Source organism: Neomonachus schauinslandi, chromosome 11, assembly GCF_002201575.2.
Source record: "Neomonachus schauinslandi chromosome 11, ASM220157v2, whole genome shotgun sequence".
NCBI classification, from domain to species: domain Eukaryota; kingdom Metazoa; phylum Chordata; class Mammalia; order Carnivora; family Phocidae; genus Neomonachus; species Neomonachus schauinslandi.
In genome coordinates, this window is record NC_058413.1 from 6,853,364 (window position 1) to 6,870,779 (window position 17,416).

At 59.1% G+C, this 17,416-nt stretch overlaps 1 protein-coding gene across 3 annotated transcripts; it reads left to right on the top strand.

Annotated features, from left to right (window-relative positions):
- The first annotated feature begins 1,002 nt into the window (after positions 1-1,002).
- MAP3K11 (mitogen-activated protein kinase kinase kinase 11) lies at positions 1,003-15,995 on the top strand. Of its 3 annotated transcripts, none has more exons than XM_021685040.1 (10): positions 1,003-2,216; positions 6,673-6,853; positions 7,051-7,199; positions 7,305-7,480; positions 7,607-7,850; positions 8,345-8,458; positions 8,979-9,114; positions 9,202-9,293; positions 14,361-14,496; positions 15,097-15,995. In XM_021685040.1, exons 1-10 carry the CDS (start codon positions 1,478-1,480, stop codon positions 15,971-15,973), a joined length of 2,844 nt encoding a protein of 947 aa, XP_021540715.1. In that variant the 5' UTR covers positions 1,003-1,477; the 3' UTR covers positions 15,974-15,995. The 3 variants fall into 3 exon arrangements, with proteins under 3 accessions (XP_021540715.1, XP_021540716.1, XP_044775189.1); XM_021685041.1 differs by having other exon boundaries at positions 14,086-14,496; positions 15,097-15,961; XM_044919254.1 differs by lacking the exon at positions 14,361-14,496 and having other exon boundaries at positions 15,097-15,961.
- Positions 15,996-17,416: the final 1,421 nt, after the last annotated feature.

Here is a 17,416-nt window from a genome sequence, read left to right on the forward strand (position 1 = left end):
CTTAGGCGTTGTCAACCCAGTTGACACCACTGGGCGGAACCGAAGGGATAGTTGAGTGGCCACTGGGTAATGGCGGAATTAATTGGCACAATACTCTCCCAGTGAGTTACAGGAGGCGGGGAAAAGGGTGGAGGCGTGGACTTCCCAGGGCTACAGCGACAGTTTGCCACCAAAGCACGCCCCTTTCGGCCCGCCCCGTTTTAGTGCCGGACCTCAAACCCGCACTCTCGCCCCAAGCTGCCTCTACTTCCGGGTCACAGCTCAGACTTAGCGTGTAGAGAGCAACCCTCCGGAACAGGCATGAGTAACAGAAATAGGATAACGTCGTTTTTCTTAAAGTGACAGATTCAAGGCAATTGGGGGGGGTCAATCCAGCGGTTGTGAGGGCGATTTAGCTATTCTGAATCCAACCGCTGGGCGAAGTTCAGGACGACAGTCTCAGGTTTCCGCCCACTTGGTAAGGGGCATGAAGTGGGTTGTTTCCCAGGTGAGGGGAAGAGGACAGGCTTAGACAAACCGTTCCAATAGCTTGAGATGCAGCCAGTTCCGTCATCCAATCTTGCCCACTCCCAACCCAAACTCAGCAAAGTCGAGCTTCTGGGCCCTTTGTCAGGTATGAAAGGAAGGAAGCGAAGAGGAGTCACACTGTCCTGCAACTTCGGAGCCAAGACTAGACTCAGGTTTGCCCCACTCCCAAGCCGGGTTCTTTACCCTGTTTGGCTGATGCGGATGCGGAGGGGATGGCCTGTCCTTAGCAAAGACCAACCTCGACCCTGAACCTTCTGTGATGGGCGTTCGGGGCTACCCATCCCCTCCTGCCCTTCATTGCCCGCCTACCCGGGAACTCCCGGGACCAGTGCCGGCAGCCTCTGGGAGGGGAGCAGCGCTACCCGACCGCGTCATCTGATGCTGTTTCCTGCAGGAGGGAGAAGAGCGGAAAAAAGTGAAACTCCACCCTCCACCTCTGCCTCCCGCCCCCGGGGCCAAAGTACAAAGGGAGGAGGAAGAAGGGAACGGGGTTGGAGCCGTCGGGCAGAGGGAGCCGGGCTGGGAAGCGGCAGCTCGGCCCAGCTAGGGACACTCCAGCCACCCCCTGCGCAAAAAGACCCAACGGAGTCCAGGCGCTGCCCATTTTGGCCCCACCTTGCACTTGGCGAGTGCCGGAGCCAACCTCCCAGGACTGCTCCGGGACTGAGGGACGTTCGGGCCCCTCCAAGCTGGCCATGGTGAGACGCCGGAGGCCCCGGGGTCCCACCCCCAGAGCCTGACCACACTGCCCTGGGTGGCCCTCTAGAAGCCCGAGATGCGGGGGGCCGGGAGTCAATACTCCTGGCTCCCCAGAGAGGTTTGGGTCTGGAGCTGAGGGCCAGGGCCCGGATGCCCAGGTTCCGGGACTAGAACCTCGGCAGCCAGCAGGGGTGGGGACCAGGGGCACCCAGGGAAGGTACCCCGCTTGCCCCAATATCGGCTCCCAGCCATGGAGCCCTTGAAGAACCTCTTTCTCAAGAGCCCGCTGGGGTCATGGAATGGCAGTGGCGGTGGGGGCGGTGGGGGCAGCGGCGGAGGCTGGCCAGAGGGGTCCCCGAAGACAGCGGCTTATGCCAACCCGGTGTGGACAGCCCTGTTTGACTACGAGCCCAATGGGCAGGACGAACTGGCCCTGAGGAAGGGCGACCGTGTGGAGGTGCTGTCCCGGGATGCAGCTATCTCAGGCGATGAGGGCTGGTGGGCGGGCCAGGTGGGCGGCCAGGTGGGCATCTTTCCATCCAACTATGTGTCTCGGGGCGGTGGCCCGCCCCCCTGCGAGGTGGCTAGCTTCCAAGAGCTGCGGCTGGAGGAGGTGATCGGCATCGGTGGCTTCGGCAAGGTCTATCGCGGCAGCTGGCGAGGTGAGCTGGTGGCTGTGAAGGCAGCTCGCCAGGACCCTGATGAGGACATCAGTGTGACAGCTGAGAGCGTGCGCCAAGAGGCCCGGCTTTTCGCCATGCTGGCACACCCCAACATCATTGCCCTCAAAGCCGTGTGCCTGGAGGAGCCCAACCTGTGCTTGGTGATGGAGTACGCGGCCGGTGGGCCCCTCAGCCGTGCCCTGGCTGGGCGGCGTGTGCCCCCCCACGTGCTGGTCAACTGGGCTGTGCAAATTGCCCGCGGGATGCATTACCTGCACTGTGAGGCCCTGGTGCCCGTCATCCACCGAGACCTCAAGTCCAACAACAGTGAGTTTTGGGGAGCATGGTTGGAGGGCGGCATGGCCCAAGCACACACCTGCCAACTCTCAGCTGAGCCACCTGGGGATCTACTAGAGGCAGGAGCTCCTGCCCTAGGGGAGTCCCAGTTGACTTGGGGTGCTATGGGCCCATACTGGCCCCAGAGCAGGAGACCCAGGCACCAAACAGTCCTTCACGCCCCAGCCTCGGAGGGAGTCCTTGACCCCAGCTCCCAGCCACCAGGTTAGAAAATTGGGATCTCCCGGTTGAGCCATAAGCATCCTGCCTAACCGTGGGCACTACTTCAAGGAAGTAGAGCTCTGGATGCTGGCACTCATCTTCCTCTCCCCTAAAGTTCACCCTCGTGCTGTTGATGCTCTGCTCTTGGGGTAGGAAGCTCCTCCAGAACAGAGATCTGAGAGAGAAAAGCCCCCCCACCCTCTCCCCTACCCCTGGTGGTCCAGGCTGGGGACAGGGCTGGAATTCTGGCCCCGCCCATACCCCTGACTGCAGGACCTTTAGCTGGTTATTTCAACTCAGAGCCTCAATTCTGGACTCTGTAAAAAGGGAGTGACCAGGAAGGTGAAATGGCGTAAGGGCCTGGGCGAGCCTGGCGTCTGCTGCCTGGCACACAGTGGGTCTGCAGCTGTGCGGGTGAACATTTGAGGGCTGGATCACCGATAGGGCCTTGCCTGGAATTAGCGCGTGGGGTGGGCGTGGTGGGGCTAAGGGAGACTTAAGCAGTAAGGTAATCCATCTCCAGCCATTTTAGGCCCAACACACTGCCCAGCAGGGACCCAAGACAAGCAAGTGATAGGTTCAGAGGGCTTCCTGGAGCAGACAAGCTTCACACCAGGCCAAAAGCAGACAGGTTCAGAGAGGCACCCAGTTGGATGTTCGGTCAGGGCCTGGCCAGAGCAAAGGCAAAGATGCAGGACCCAGCACCACATACCCTGCCCCCCAGTAGTGGGGACACAGGGTCGGGGCTGATGGGTTATTGGAGAGACATGGGCAGCTCTTGTGGGGGAGTGAGCATGGATATTTTGGGTCTCCTGGCCTGGGCTGACCATATACAAGTGGCTTGTGGGGAGCAGAACGCCAGGACCCAGTAATATCCGAGTCCTTGCCAGGCCTGGAGGGGTCAGGGGAAGCCTGCCACCACCCCACCTACTCCTTTCATCTAGTGGGGCACTTTCCACTGCTCAGCCTCCCTCCCTGGCCCTAGCCCTCCAGGGACCCCCACTCCCTGCTCCAACCCAAGGGAGATTCCCCGAAGGCCTTGGGGGAGGGGACTCCCTTCTTCTGTTTTTCCTCCAGTTTTCTTTCCAGAGTAAATGGAACAATAGCCCAGGCCCCTGCTCCCCACCCTCCCCACTGCTTCCTGCGTTTCCTGCTGCCCCTGAGCCGGCTTCCTGCCCCTGCTCCAGCCTCGGCTCCCTCCCCAGCCCAGCTGCCTGCAGGGGAGGAAAGAGCAGGGGGGGGGGGCTGTGGGGGGGGAAGGGGGCCAGGGTTCCCCCCCCCCCCCCCCCCCCCCCTCCCCTGTTTCTCTCCCAGAGTCTGGGTGGTGGTGAAGGGCAGGCAAGGTGCCCTCAGCCTCTCTGAGCCTGGCCTCCCACCTCGAAGACCCCAGTCCTAGGCCTGGGGTGCTGTCTGCGGGATGGTGGGGGGAGTCCCTGGGTTGGGGGGGGCACAGGCAGGAAACAATGGCGTGATTTTCCTGGACAATGGGGGCCTTGTGAGGAAGCCTGGCGGGGAGCGGAGGGGGAATTCTCTGGGCCCACGAGTCACAGGACTGACCAGCCAGCCCAGCCTGGGTCTGACCTCCCCCAATTCTCCCCCAAAGGACTGCCCCCCCCCAGTTGGAGACCTGGCCCAGGCCTCCCAGAAAGGAGAAGTAGGGACCATGGGAGGGAAGCGGAAGAGGTGTGAGCTGCCTAGGCCACTCCCTAGCCCCACAGAGGCCGGCCTGGGGAGGGGGCTGGGGGCCAGGGCCCTTTCAGAGGCCAGGAAGCCTGCAGTGGGGACTGAGAGCATGGGATCTCCAGTCCCCTCTCCTCCAGGTGGCTCCTGACCACCCCTTCCCCAAGGTCTATATCAGATGCCAGAGGAGCAACTTGGGTTGGGACAAATGTAAGGCACTTGGAAAAAAGCAGGGGATGTGGAGGTGAGGGTGAGGCTTCAAAGGTGTCAAGCCAAGTTGGGGGTGGGAGGTGACAGGCCACCAGGACAAAGAAGTCCCAAGACTTTGGATGAGAGGCTGCCTGTCTCTGAGCCTCAGATTACCTGCCGGAAAAGGGAAGGCTGGCCTCCCGGCCAGAGATGCTGGTGCAGAAAGTGCTTCACTGGTCTGTGAGGTACAAGTGGCCAGTTGGTCTTTAAGAGAATGGGTGGCTCCTGTCACCAGAGGAGACTGGAGTCCCTCTCCAGCCTCAACACACAGACCCCTTTGCCTGGTCCCACCCCAGCCACCTGCCCCCACCCTGTTGCGGTTCTGCTTTGAAATGAGCCTGTGTAGCGTTTACTGAATGGTCCAGTTCTGAGCCTCCAGCAGCCAGGCCAGAGGCTATTGCAAAGCAGGGAATATCTTGTGACAGGACAGCTTGGAGAGTCAACACGAGATCGTAGAGGACTAATCTTTAGGACAGCTGACACAGTGTCCTAAAGATGTCCCACACTGTGTGAAGGATTTAAAAAGTGTGATCTCGTTGGGGGCGTCTGGGTGGCTCAGTCAGTTGAGCATCTGACTCTTGATCTCAGCTCAGGTCTTGATCTCAGGGTTGTGAGTTCAAGGCCCAGGTTGGGCTCCACGCTGGGCATGGAGCCTACTTAAAAAAAAAAAAAAAAAAGGTTTAAAAAAAAGTGTGATCTTGTTAAATACTTATGACAATCATCTGAGGTGGGTTTTGTTGTCATCCTTAGTTTTATTAACTGTTCAGGATTCAGCCCCAATCTGGCTCCAGAAGACAAGAAGGTGGATGGCAGGACCATTCTCTGAATTAGGAGAAGTGGCAGGCAGATTTGCCGGGCACGGTGGGATGATGAAGGTGGTTGTTGAGGGCATTTGGACGTCAGATAGGGCACTGATGGGCAGCTGAACTGGCTTCTGGCCTAGAGCTCCAAATGTGGGAGAGGCCAATGGGGAGGGGGCAGCGGGCACTTAGGAGAGGCCAAGACAGCCTGGGGGCAGTGGGCAGAGGTTGAGGAGAGGCCAGGCTCTGAGGACCACTGACACTGAAAAGGCTGAGGATGGGGAGGCCCTAAGGAAACAGCACACACAGGCAGAGGCCCCAGAATCAAAATAAGAAGGGAGAGGGTGGACAGCAGTGCCAGAGGCCCCCACAAGGCCCAGAGAGCTTGGCCAGCAGTGGGATCAGGGGGGTTATGGCTTTATGCCTGGAAAAGTGAATACCCTGGTTCTGCCACCTCCTCTGAGAACTCCTCCCTTTCGCCAGGCGGGGTTAGGCGCCCATCCCCTCTGCCCCACCCCCAGGACCCTAAGCTGCCCCCAGAATGGTGCCGTCACCCTGGACAGGAGAGCTGACAGGTGTGTGTGCCCTGAAATGACATATGTTCAGAAAGGTAGTTGGCTTGGATGTCGCTTCTCTACAATTACTAGGAAAGGGAGAGGCCCTTTCAAACCCTTGATGATTCTATGACATTATCATCTTTCTGTTGCTCAAAACCTTCTTTCATTTGAGCCATGTTTGTCCTGATGAGATTTGTTAAGTTGCTGCTTCTCCTCTCTGTACAGAGTATGGTGGCCCCACCGGGGTCAACACCACAAGCCCCTGCCAGATCTGACCATCCACTCCCACATTTGTCCCAAGCTCCTCCTTTCTGGCCAAGAACCTTCACTTCTTGGACCCCTTTGTTCTTCACATCCAGCTGCAGCAGTAGACATCTTTGGTCGGAGTCTCTCCCCTAGGAGTGGCTGTATAGCCAAGAGGGGGTATGGGCACCAGGGCCTGCTGGGTTTCCTTTCTCACCAAGGGGTTCCCTCCTGCTCTGCATCCCAAGGGAGGTCCTAATTCTCACACTCCTGCCTCAGCAACAGGACAAGACATGGGGTTTCTATTCAATGCGGCATTAGGGGAAAGTTAGAACACTGGCTTTAGAACCACACAGACCAGGTTGAAACTGTTCTTTATTTGCATATGATCTCGGCAAGTCATTTCTCTGCCCAGTTTCCTTTTCTGTAAAATTGGGATGATGATGTGTACCTCAGAGATTGTTTTGGGAGTGCTAGAGCTGAGCATAAATGCCCGGCCTCAAGGAGCCCCTCCATAAACATTTCCCAGCATTGCTATTTTTGTCTGAATCTACCCCAACTCTCCAGAGCAAGGCCACCTCTGTACTCCCAGGACCTAGCCAGCATGTCTGTCAGATGACGGTTTGCTCCTAGAGCCTCCTTTGTCCCCACGACCTGAGCGTGGAGCACCCACAATCCTGCCCCCCTCCTCCCCAGTTCTGCTGCTGCAGCCCATTGAAGGCGATGACATGGACCACAAGACCTTGAAGATCACTGACTTCGGCCTGGCCCGCGAGTGGCACAAAACCACACAAATGAGTGCTGCAGGCACCTACGCCTGGATGGCTCCTGAGGTTATCAAGGCCTCCACCTTCTCTAAGGGCAGCGATGTCTGGAGGTGAGGCCTGGGTGGAGACTGGACAAGGCCATCTGTGGGCTGAAGAGGGCAGCGGTGGCTACCCAAATCTAGGGCTGGGCAGAGAGGCAGAGCCCAGAGGGAAGGACCCAAATCATTTGGTTCCTAGTTGCTCTGGGGTAAAATGATGACAACGAGTAAGTAGAGGAGGGGACACAGACCCTTTGTCTTGCCTACAGTTTTGGGGTGCTGCTGTGGGAGTTGCTGACTGGGGAGGTGCCCTACCGTGGTATCGACTGCCTTGCTGTAGCCTATGGAGTAGCTGTGAACAAGCTCACGCTGCCCATCCCATCCACCTGCCCTGAGCCCTTCGCACAGCTCATGGCAGGTAAGGGAAAGGGGCTGGAGGGTGAGGGACAGGGCTCCTTGGCACAAGACACATCCACCCACAGACCCCTTCTCATTCTGTTCCCCCTCCACTCCGTGTCCCCAGACTGCTGGGCGCAGGACCCCCACCGCAGGCCCGACTTTGCCTCCATCCTGCAGCAGCTGGAGGCGCTAGAGGCGCAAGTCCTGCGGGAAATGCCGCGGGACTCCTTCCATTCCATGCAGGAAGGCTGGAAGCGCGAGATCCAAGGCCTCTTCGACGAGCTGCGGGCCAAGGAAAAGGTGGGGGTCACGGGATTGGAAAGAGCCACCGGGAAGTGCCTCCCCATCTCCTTGGGGCAGAGAGCGGGGGCCGACGCTAGGGTCCGTACCGGACTGATCCCACTGCCTTCACTGTCCCGGGCACAGGAACTTCTGAGCCGCGAGGAGGAGCTGACCCGCGCGGCGCGTGAGCAGCGGTCACAGGCGGAGCAGCTGCGGCGGCGCGAGCACCTTCTGGCTCAGTGGGAGCTGGAGGTGTTCGAGCGCGAGCTAACGCTGCTACTGCAGCAGGTGGACCGCGAGCGGCCGCACGTCCGCCGCCGCCGCGGCACGTTCAAGCGCAGCAAGCTCCGCGCGCGGGACGGCGGCGAGCGCATCAGCATGCCCCTCGGTAAGGGGCGGGGCCCAGCGCACCGCCCAGCCGTTGGCTGCGTGAGCGGAGGGGTGGGGTCAGGCCTGTGCCGGCCACACTGGGATTGGTCGGGGATGTTGGTGGGTGGGCCTGTGAGCTGAAGGCTGGAAGGGGTGGGGCCCGGAGCGCTGTTTTCGTGTGTGGGCGGGTTCTGGCGGAAATATTTGCATGGCGCCCGGGGAGGGGCGGGGCTCATGAAAGTTCTGGTAAGACCTTGGGGACCCAGCGGGTCCTACCGGGAATCCCCGTCTCCGCACAGCTTCTTCAGAAGGTGGCGTCCAGGCCGTCCTCTTTCCTTACCGAGAGCCTGATGGGGCCCAGGAAGGCAGTGATGCCAGCCCCAGTCACGCAGCCACCGTGCCAGGCCCGGTCCCTGCACTGCCTTCGTGGCCTGGGAGCCGGCTCACGGCCCTGAGGGTTAGACGTGGCTCTTCTTCACCACAAACCTACACCCTGCTTTCCCCCCACCCCAGACTTCAAACACCGCATCACTGTGCAGGCCTCACCTGGCCTGGACCGGAGGAGAAACGTCTTCGAGGTCGGAGCTGGGGATTCGCCCACCTTCCCCCGGTTCCGGGCGATCCAGTGTAAGAAACCTCCTCATGCAACCCCCCCCACACACACACCCGTTATCCAACTTCTGTCAAACTTTACCTTAGGGGGTGGATGCCACCCACTGTCTCCTCCTCTAACTCCCAGCACCCGGGCTCCCTCCCATGTCTGTGGTACCTCTGAGTTCTCTTGGCAGCATTCGTTTTATCTAAGTTTTATAGATGAGAAAAGTGAAAAAAGTAACTTGCCAAATGTCACACAGCTGACGAGGGGCAGGGCCAGAATTCAGACACAGGCAAGCTTGCCACTGGGTGCTACTGAGCACAATGGCAGCTGAAAGACTGGGTGAGATGCCCCGCCCCACTGCTAGCCCCAGGACCCAAACCCACCTTCCCCATCTCCGTTCTGTTAAGATTCTCTGTGCCCCAAAGCCCACCCTCGGAACAGTATGGGTTCCAGCCCGATCCCCCATCCCCTAAGAAGTTGTCCCTGGTGTCTGACTCTCATGATGGGGCTCTTGACCTCAGCTCAGAGTCCCCGGTTTTCCTCCTACAGTGGAGCCTGCAGAACCAGGCCAGACATGGGGCCGCCAGTCACCCCGACGTCTGGAGGACTCAAGCAATGGAGAGCGGCGAGCATGCTGGGCCTGGGGTCCCAGTTCCCCCAAGCCTGGGGAAGCCCAGAATGGGAGGTGAGTGCCTGAGTGCCCCCACCCCGCCATCATCTGCCTCCCAGTGGTCCCGAGATTCATGAAGCCCAACTCCCCTCCCCTCCCCAGGAGAAGGTCCCGCTTGGACGAAGCCACGTGGTACCTGGATTCAGATGACTCATCCTCCTTGGGATCTCCTTCCACACCCCCAATGCTCAATGGTGAGTGGCCTTGTCTACCCCCTGCAGACTCTTGCTGCACTCCTGTGGGTACAATGGGGAGAGCTACAAGAAGTTAACTGTGGGGTAGGCCGTTCCTAGAACCCACATCTGACCTGTAGGTCCACAGCTGAGCCCAGGCTTCAGGAGGCCCAGAGTGCAGTCCTCTTGTCCAGGCGTGGCCTGCAAGAGGGCTCTGTCCTGGCCCTGTGGCAGCTGTTTTGCCTCGGCAGGCTGTAGGGAGGGAAGGAAGACAGGGAATGATACTCCCCATCTGGGACCCAAGGGAAGCTGAGTCCAGAGAGGGGAGGGAAACTGCCCACGCATAGTGGAGCCAGGCAGGTGGCTGCCACACTGTGCTTCTCAGAGTCCCTTCTGGGGATCCTCTAGGTGGAGAAGAGGATAAGAAAGCTGAGCAGAGGGGGATCCAGGACCTGCTTTCACTGCATCCGGAGCAGTTCTGAGCTTTTCTGTCCTCCAGGAGGATAGCTGTAGTTACTAGGCTCCAGGCATGCCATCTGAACAACAACCCAGTGAGGGACATGCTATTATTATTGCCACTTCAGAGATGAGAAAATTGAGGCTCTGAGAGGGAAAGTAACCTACCTAGAGCCTTCACCTGAGGATTTGAACTCAGAGAGGCTTAGAAGCTTTCACTTGAAGCAAGGGTTGGGCACATAGACACTGCTTGGGAAGCTAAGGGGTTGAGCAGAGAGCAGGGCTCCTGTGTCAGAGGGATAAGAGCTCAGCTCAGGATTGGCAAGGGGTAGAAAGCTGCATCCTTCCTTGCCTCTGGGTCCCATCAGCGCCCCTGTCACCCCACCCAGCGTATCACCTCTATCATTATCGAGTTATATTTTCATAGCAGTAACAATGGGTAATATTTACTGGGTCCCTCCTATGTGCCAAGCAATGCTGTGAAGTGGGTATTATTATTAGCACCATCTTGTAGAGGCGCAGAGGGGTTATGTGGTTTGATGTAGGGCACACAGCAGAACAAGAGATTTGAACCCAGGTCTGACTCCAGAGGCGGGACCGCTGACCCTCATCTGCCACACCATTCGCCACTCCAGAAATCACACTGCCCCAAGCTGGCTGGGCTGCAGGGACTGAATTGAGAATTGGAAGGCCAAGGGGGAATCTTGGATTCACCTGCTCTAGAATGTACCAAGCTAGAAGGGCCAATAGAGAACTTAAAGTCCCGTCAACCCAGGTGTGTAAGTTGAGGCAGCCCCTACCATGTTCCGCAGAACCCTCTGGCCCTGACCTTCCCCAGCAAGCAGGAGTGGGACACAGGGGCCTGTACGCAATCCTTCTCAAGCTTGCCCCTTATCTGGAAGGATCTCACCTACCCCAGCCCAGTTGCTGGCCGAGCACCTGGTTCCCCGAGCAGAAGCCCACACTCCAGTGGCCATTTTGGGCCCAGGAGAGTACATGACCTTGACCTCTCAGCCACCCACAGAGTCAAAAGGCTGGCTGAGAATCAAAGAAGACCCTGTGAGATTGCCCCAGGCATACGCCATACTACTGGGGAACCGGTTGCAGTGAGTTGCCTGCTGGTGGATGCAGTCAGCCTACTCTGAAGGAAGAGCCCTTCTGATCCTCATGCCCCAGAGGTTCTGGTTCAGGTTCAACATGAAGCATGTTGCCCTGCAGCTACTAACGACCACATGGCACGTCCTTGCTGTGAGGCCCCACGGAAGCAATTTCACCTTCGTCTGTGGGTCCAGGATGGCTGTACTGCTTTATCCTAAAGCACAGGGATGCCAGCCCCTCGTGCTAGGAAGCTTAGAGGCAAGTTCAGGGAACTCCTTACTGAGTTACCTTGAGCAAGGCACTTATCTCTTGGAAACCTCTGTTTCTCAGGCCATTGACTGCAGGAACGTCTTTACACTTTCATTTTGTGTACTGACTTCCATCTCCCCTTAACTCTATCTCATTTCTCCTGCCGGTTTGAAACACGTTTGTGCCCTGTTCTCATTATAAACGGTCTGTTTCTTCACCTGCAAAGTGGTATAGTAACGCTCACCTTGTGTGGCTGTTGCAAGGATTTTAAGAATGGACTCTTCCATCCAGCGTGTATCGATGCATTTTATGAGCCAGGCATGGACCTGTTAGACATCAGCCCTGCCCTGCCCTGGGGGCGGGCCTAGTTTGGTGGATGGGGCAGCTCATGAACGAACTAGTGCAGCGGATGGCAGGGAGGGGCCAAATCAGGCCTGACGTGAGCCATGACTGATCCAGTGAGGAGGCTTCTGGAACCTTCTAAAAGAGGAAAGCGCTACCGACTCCACTCTGGACACCAAATGTACGGTTCACGTTCAGTTCTGACACAGGCTGGCTGGGGTTAGCATCAGACCCCTCAGGTTAAGGGCTCAGTCCCCATAAGACCGCCCCCCCCACCTCAGACTCCAGTCACAAGACCCGGTTGTCCCCTGTGCTTCTGACCACCCAGCTCTAAATCGGAGGATCCCGTGACCTCCTCAGTTTTGATCATTTGCTAGAGTGGCTCAGAACTCAGGAAAACAGCTTACTTACTAGATTACCAGTTACTTATAAAGGATGCAAATCAAGAACAGCCAGAGGAAAGAGATGCAGAGGGCAAGGATGCGGGAGGGGGCGTGGGGCTTCAGTATCCTCTGGGGCACCACTCTCCTAGCACCTCCACATGCTGACCCACCTGGCTGCTCTCTGAACCCTTTGGCTAGGGTTTTGATGGAACCTTCATTATGTGGATGGGATCAGTTGATTCAACCATTGGCTGTTGGTGATAGACCTCAATCTCCAGCTTTCTAGTCACATGGTTCATGCCCCCAGCAACCGGACCCTGATCCTTATGGGCTTTCCAAAAGTGACCTCATTAATCTGAACTTAAAAGTGATTAAAAGGGGCTGGTTAGGAAGAGCAGAAGATGCCCCTTTTACTTACGTCAATCAATCACTTAGGAAGATCTGAGAGTTTGAAGAGTTCTGTGTCAAGAATGAGATGAAGACTTGATGGATATTTTTTATTGTAATTAACAGTATCACAGCTTCACAGAAGAGGTGCCCCTTCACATAGGTCTTTTTTTTTTTTTTTTAAGATTTTAATTTATTTATTTGACAGAGAGACACAGCGAGAGAGGGAACACAAGCAGGGGGAGTGGGAGAGGGAGAAGCAGGCTTCCCGCTGAGCAGGAAGCCCGATACTGGGCTCAATCCCAGGACCCTGAAATCATGACCTGAGCTGAAGGCAGACGCTTAATGTCTGAGCCACCCAGGCGCCCCCTTCACATAGGTCTTAAATGGTGAATAAGGGATCACAGAAAGCCAAGGTGGGAAAGGTGTGCTGGGCGGAGGGAATAGTGTGTGTGTAGGCACTGGGCTTCCCACACCCAAGGGAGAGGAAGCCTGGCTGGAACTCGGAGGGGAGTTGAGAGCCAGGGAGTTGCAGGCCCCAGGCAGCAGGTGGGGGCCAGGCCTTCGTCCCCTGGGTCTGTGAGGCCCAGCCCAGTTCCAGCAGATGTCGGTTGAGTGAATGAGTGCGTGAAGCTGGAAAAGCAGGCAGGAGCCAGTTCAGGAAGGGCCTGGAAATGAGGGGGAATTTAGCCTATTTGCATTTTAGAAGGCAGGGGCCTGGGTAGGGGGGGATAGGTCAGAGAGACTGGGTAAGGGTTGTAGCTGAGAAAAGGGACCCTGAACTGAGTCCTGGTAGTAAAAGCTCAATTTCCCCAGCATCGAATTTCTTCCTCTGGACACCCAGCCCCATGTCCCACTCCAGGCCTGGCCCAAGGTGGGTGGAGTGAGGGAAGGCTTTGAAAGCCCAGCCAGGAGCTTGGACTTTATGTTAGTGGTAATGGAGAGCCATGGCAAGTTCTCGAGCCAAAGAGGACTTGACAAAATTGGGCTTTGAGGAGGCCATCACAGGACCATAGGACCCTACCACCACCACCTTCTCAATGTCCGGTTCCCCAGACTCACCACTGGTGGTCTAGAATGGAGTCAGGCCAAGCTTAGGCCCATAGGCAGGACACTGATGTCCTGAAGTCCAGAGCAGGATCTGGTTGGGAAGTGGCAGAGAGCAAAGGCTTCACTGCCTCCACCTGGAGTGAGGCCATCTCCAGCCCTCACTGGCTGTGCAGCCTTAGACACAACCTTAACGTCTCTGAGCCTGGAACCCCTGGGGCATGAGGATCGGATAACATAATGCCCCTAAATCACCGAGCTCAGGCCTGGCACAAACAGCTGACCGCTCTGAGTTTCTGTTCCCTCATTTCTAGAATAGGGACAGTGACCCGTGCCTCTCGGGGCTGTTGTATACATTGGAATTGACCTGTGTGCCCTGTACAAGCTACTGATGGAGTTGGGGCAGAAGGACCGGGGCTGGCCCGCCAAGAAGGAGGTGGGCACAGGGCACAAGTCCCAGCCCTGTCCTTGGAGCCCTGCAGATGCCCCTGGCTGGCCATTAAGGCCGCTGAAGTCAGCTGGGATCTGGCCTCAGCTTGCCTCCTGGCGGGCTCACCCCCGCCCCCATCTCCCGGCTCCCAGGCTTTGCTCCTGTTGACTCCTCAGCCTCTGCTGACCCCCCGCATACCCGCGCCTTCTGAAAGGCCAGAGAGAGAGAGAGAGAGTGTGTGTGTGTGTGTGTGAGAGATGGGGGGAGGCCCGGTGCCTAGGGAGGGACTGGGCGGGGGAGTAATGGAGTCAGGGAAGCCGTTGGTGGGGAGCAGACCTCCGTCCTTGTTCCAGGGCCACTGAGGGGTCCCCGTGGCCCCCGCCCGAAGACGGCCTAACGTGTGCCCGCCCCCCGCTGCCAGGTAACCCCCCGCGGCCGAGCCCGGAGCCCGAGGAGCCTCGGCGCCCAGGCCCGGCGGAGCGCGGCGGCGGCTCCGGGACGCCCAAGCTGATCCAGCGCGCGCTGCTGCGCGGCACCGCCCTGCTCGCCTCCCTGGGCCTGGGCCGCGACCTGCAGCCGCCGCCGGGGGGCCCGGGCCGCGAGCGCGGGGGGACCCCGCCGCCAACGCCCCGCGCGCTGCCCGCCACGTCCCCCGCCGAGCCGCCCCCCTCCCAGCTCATCCGCTTCTCCCCCAAGACGCCCGACGGCCGCGCCTCCCCGCTGAGCCCGGACGCCCCCGGCCCGCCCACCCCTGCGCCCCTGCTGCTGGAGCTGGGGGTCCCCGTGGGCCAGCTGTCCGCCAAGAGCCCCCGGCGCAAGGAGGAGAGGCGTGGTGAGTGGCCCGAAGCCGGCCTGCTGCGGGGGGGGGGGGGGGGACGGAGGGGAGGAGGGGCTGCAGGGGGCCTGCAGGGCAGTAGGCGGGGGAACGCCTGTAAGGACCTGAGTTCTAAGTTCAGCCACCCAGTGGTGGGGGATGGGGTGGGGCCCGGCCAGGCGGGTTGTGAAATAATAGGAATAATCATCGTGAGGTGAGGTAACGATAGCTAGCTAACGCCTACTGGTTGCTAACTTGCGCCAGGTACTGTTCCTACTGCCATAGAGAGAGATTTGTCTCATTTAACCACCCTGGCGACCCTGTGAGCAAGGTACTCCTGTTACACCCAGGTTCTAGATGAGGAAGCTTAAGGCACAGAGAGATCAAGGGGCTCAAGGCTCCCACCAGTAAATGGCAGAGCTGGGATCCAGGCCCAGGCTTGCTCTTAGCACTGTGTAAACAGATGCTCCACAGAGCAGAAAGGGCCATGGACGTTCTGAGTCGAGCAGCTCCCCGTGCAGGTGGGAAAACCAAGGCACAGAGCCGGGCAGTGCCTCCTGCGGACACCCAGGATTTGGTGGCTGCCTGACCCCCGTGCCCCCTCCCCCCACTTCCTAGGAAGCACTGTCTCACCCCCACCCGGGATATCACGCTCCGCTCCTGGCACCCCAGGCACCCCACGCTCACCGCCCCTAGGCCTCATCAGCCGACCCCGGCCCTCACCCCTTCGCAGCCGCATCGACCCGTGGAGCTTCGTATCAGCTGGGCCACGGCCTTCGCCTTTGTCCTCGCCACAGCCGGCGCCCCGCCGGGCACCCTGGACCTTGTTCCCAGACTCGGACCCCTTCTGGGACTCTCCACCCACCAACCCCTTCCGGGGGGGCCCTCAGGACTGCAGGGCACAGACCAAAGACATAGGTGCCCAGGCCCCGTGGGCGCCAGAGGCAGGGCCCTGAGTGGGCCGGGCCGCTCCCCCGTGCTCCAGCTGCCCCAGAGGACCCACAGTATACACTGGAACAGGAGCCGGGCAAGCCTGGAGCTGCCCGGTTTCCCCCAGGGACCCCACCCCCTTTGGGGGTCAGGAACACTACACTGCACAGGAAGCCTTCACACTGGATGGGGGGCCTACAGCCCCCACACACCTGCAACCTGTGGGTCCCCCGACTTACCTGCCCCATTGGGGCCCAACACTGTACCCAGCTGGTTGGGAGGACCAGAGCCTGTCTCAGGGAATTGCCCCCAGGGGTGGTGCAGGAAGGAGGGGAAGTGCAGGGGAGAGGGGCCAGCCTCAGCTGTCACCAGCACTTTGGACCAAGCCCTGCTACTGTGGCCCCTGCCCCAGGGCTTAGTGCCTGGACCCCCCCACCCCCACCCTGGGGGTCATCTGGGGCCAGAACTCTCTGGTGCCTTCCTGCTGCCCCGGCCAGGGTTGGGGCTTCAGCCTCGGGATCCAATGAAGCCAAATAAACTCCCCAAGCTGTCTCCCCAAGCATAGCTTGTCACCTTTTTGGAGGTAACCGGGGGATCCAACCCATCACGCAAACCTGGTGACTTCAAGCCCCCAGTACAATGGGCAGGCGGCCTGGGCCTCGGCTGGGGTCCAGTCCATTGGCATCAGTCAGGCGGTCCAGGCCCTCGACGTCCTCTGCACCCACCCTTTCCCCACCCTTGCCAGGCCTTTCCTGCCATTTCAAGGGACTTTTTGCCCTGATTCTTCCTGCTGCTGGGCAGTCCCCACTTATCCTCAGGGCCCAGCTGCAACATCACCTCCTCTGGGACACCTTCCCTGGCCATGCGGCCCCCATCACAGGCAGCTCGCTGAGCTCGGGAGGCTAGAGTCCTCTGGGCAGCATCTTGGGGGTTTGTCCTGGGTTTGTCTCTAGTCCGTGGTCTGGCGCCAGGAGGAGTGACCCGCCCTGGCACAGGGCCCTGCCCACCTCTTAACTGCCACGAGGTTCTGTGGGCAGCCACCCCCACACCATGCCCCAGGGCAGGGCCCCTCCGCGGTTGCGGGGAGCAGTAGCCTAGGCTCCCCCACCCCCGCGCACTCCCCAGCAGCCAGGCCCACCTGGTCCCCAGTGTTAGGAGGGCCCAGCACAGAGAGTTCTCGGGGAGGACTCAGAACGGAGGTGTGAGAACACCATCTGCCCAGGGTCCGCTGGGCATCCTTGGCTCCTCTCCACTCACCACCCTCCCTGCCCCTAACTGACCCATCCCAAATCCTGTCACTCCTCTCCCCTCCTCCTTCCAGGAGGCCTGCAGTAGCCCCCCAAAAGTCTCCTTGGACTACTCTTGTCCTCAGGGCCCTGTGTCTTTACCCCCATTGTCCCCCCACGGCCAGCCCCCCGTTCCTCTCACACCCCGAGCTCTCTCACCCCTTGCCTGGCCTCTCCTGTTCCCCAGCTGCAATGTCACCCTTCACTCCTCCAGGAGCCTCCTGGAGAACCCCCCCCCCCCCGCAAAACTTCAGGACACATGTGACCATGTGAACTTGGCATGTTTCCTTGCTAATGGGTATCTTTTTTTTTTTTTTAAGATTTTATTTATTTATTTGAGAGAGAGAGAATGAGAGAGAGCGAGTACATGAGAGGGGGGAGGGTCAGAGGGAGAAGCAGACTCCCTGCCGAGCAAGGAGCCTGATGCGGGACTTGATCCCGGGACTCCAGGATCATGACCTGAGCCGAAGGCAGTCGCCTAACCAACTGAGCCACCCAGGCGCCCACTAACGGGTATCTTATGGTGACACCAGGAGGGAAGGGACCTGTGTCCTCTTCTCTAGTGTCCTCAGGATCAAAGCACTTGCTGAGCGGGTGAATGGAGTGTGCGTGACCGAGCGCCTCCTTGAATAAGCCACCGCAGCGTGATTTTGAGCCAGTCGCTATTTCCTCAGGCCTCACCCGGCGGCACCCACCCGCATCCCCCCAGCTGCAGGGAATTG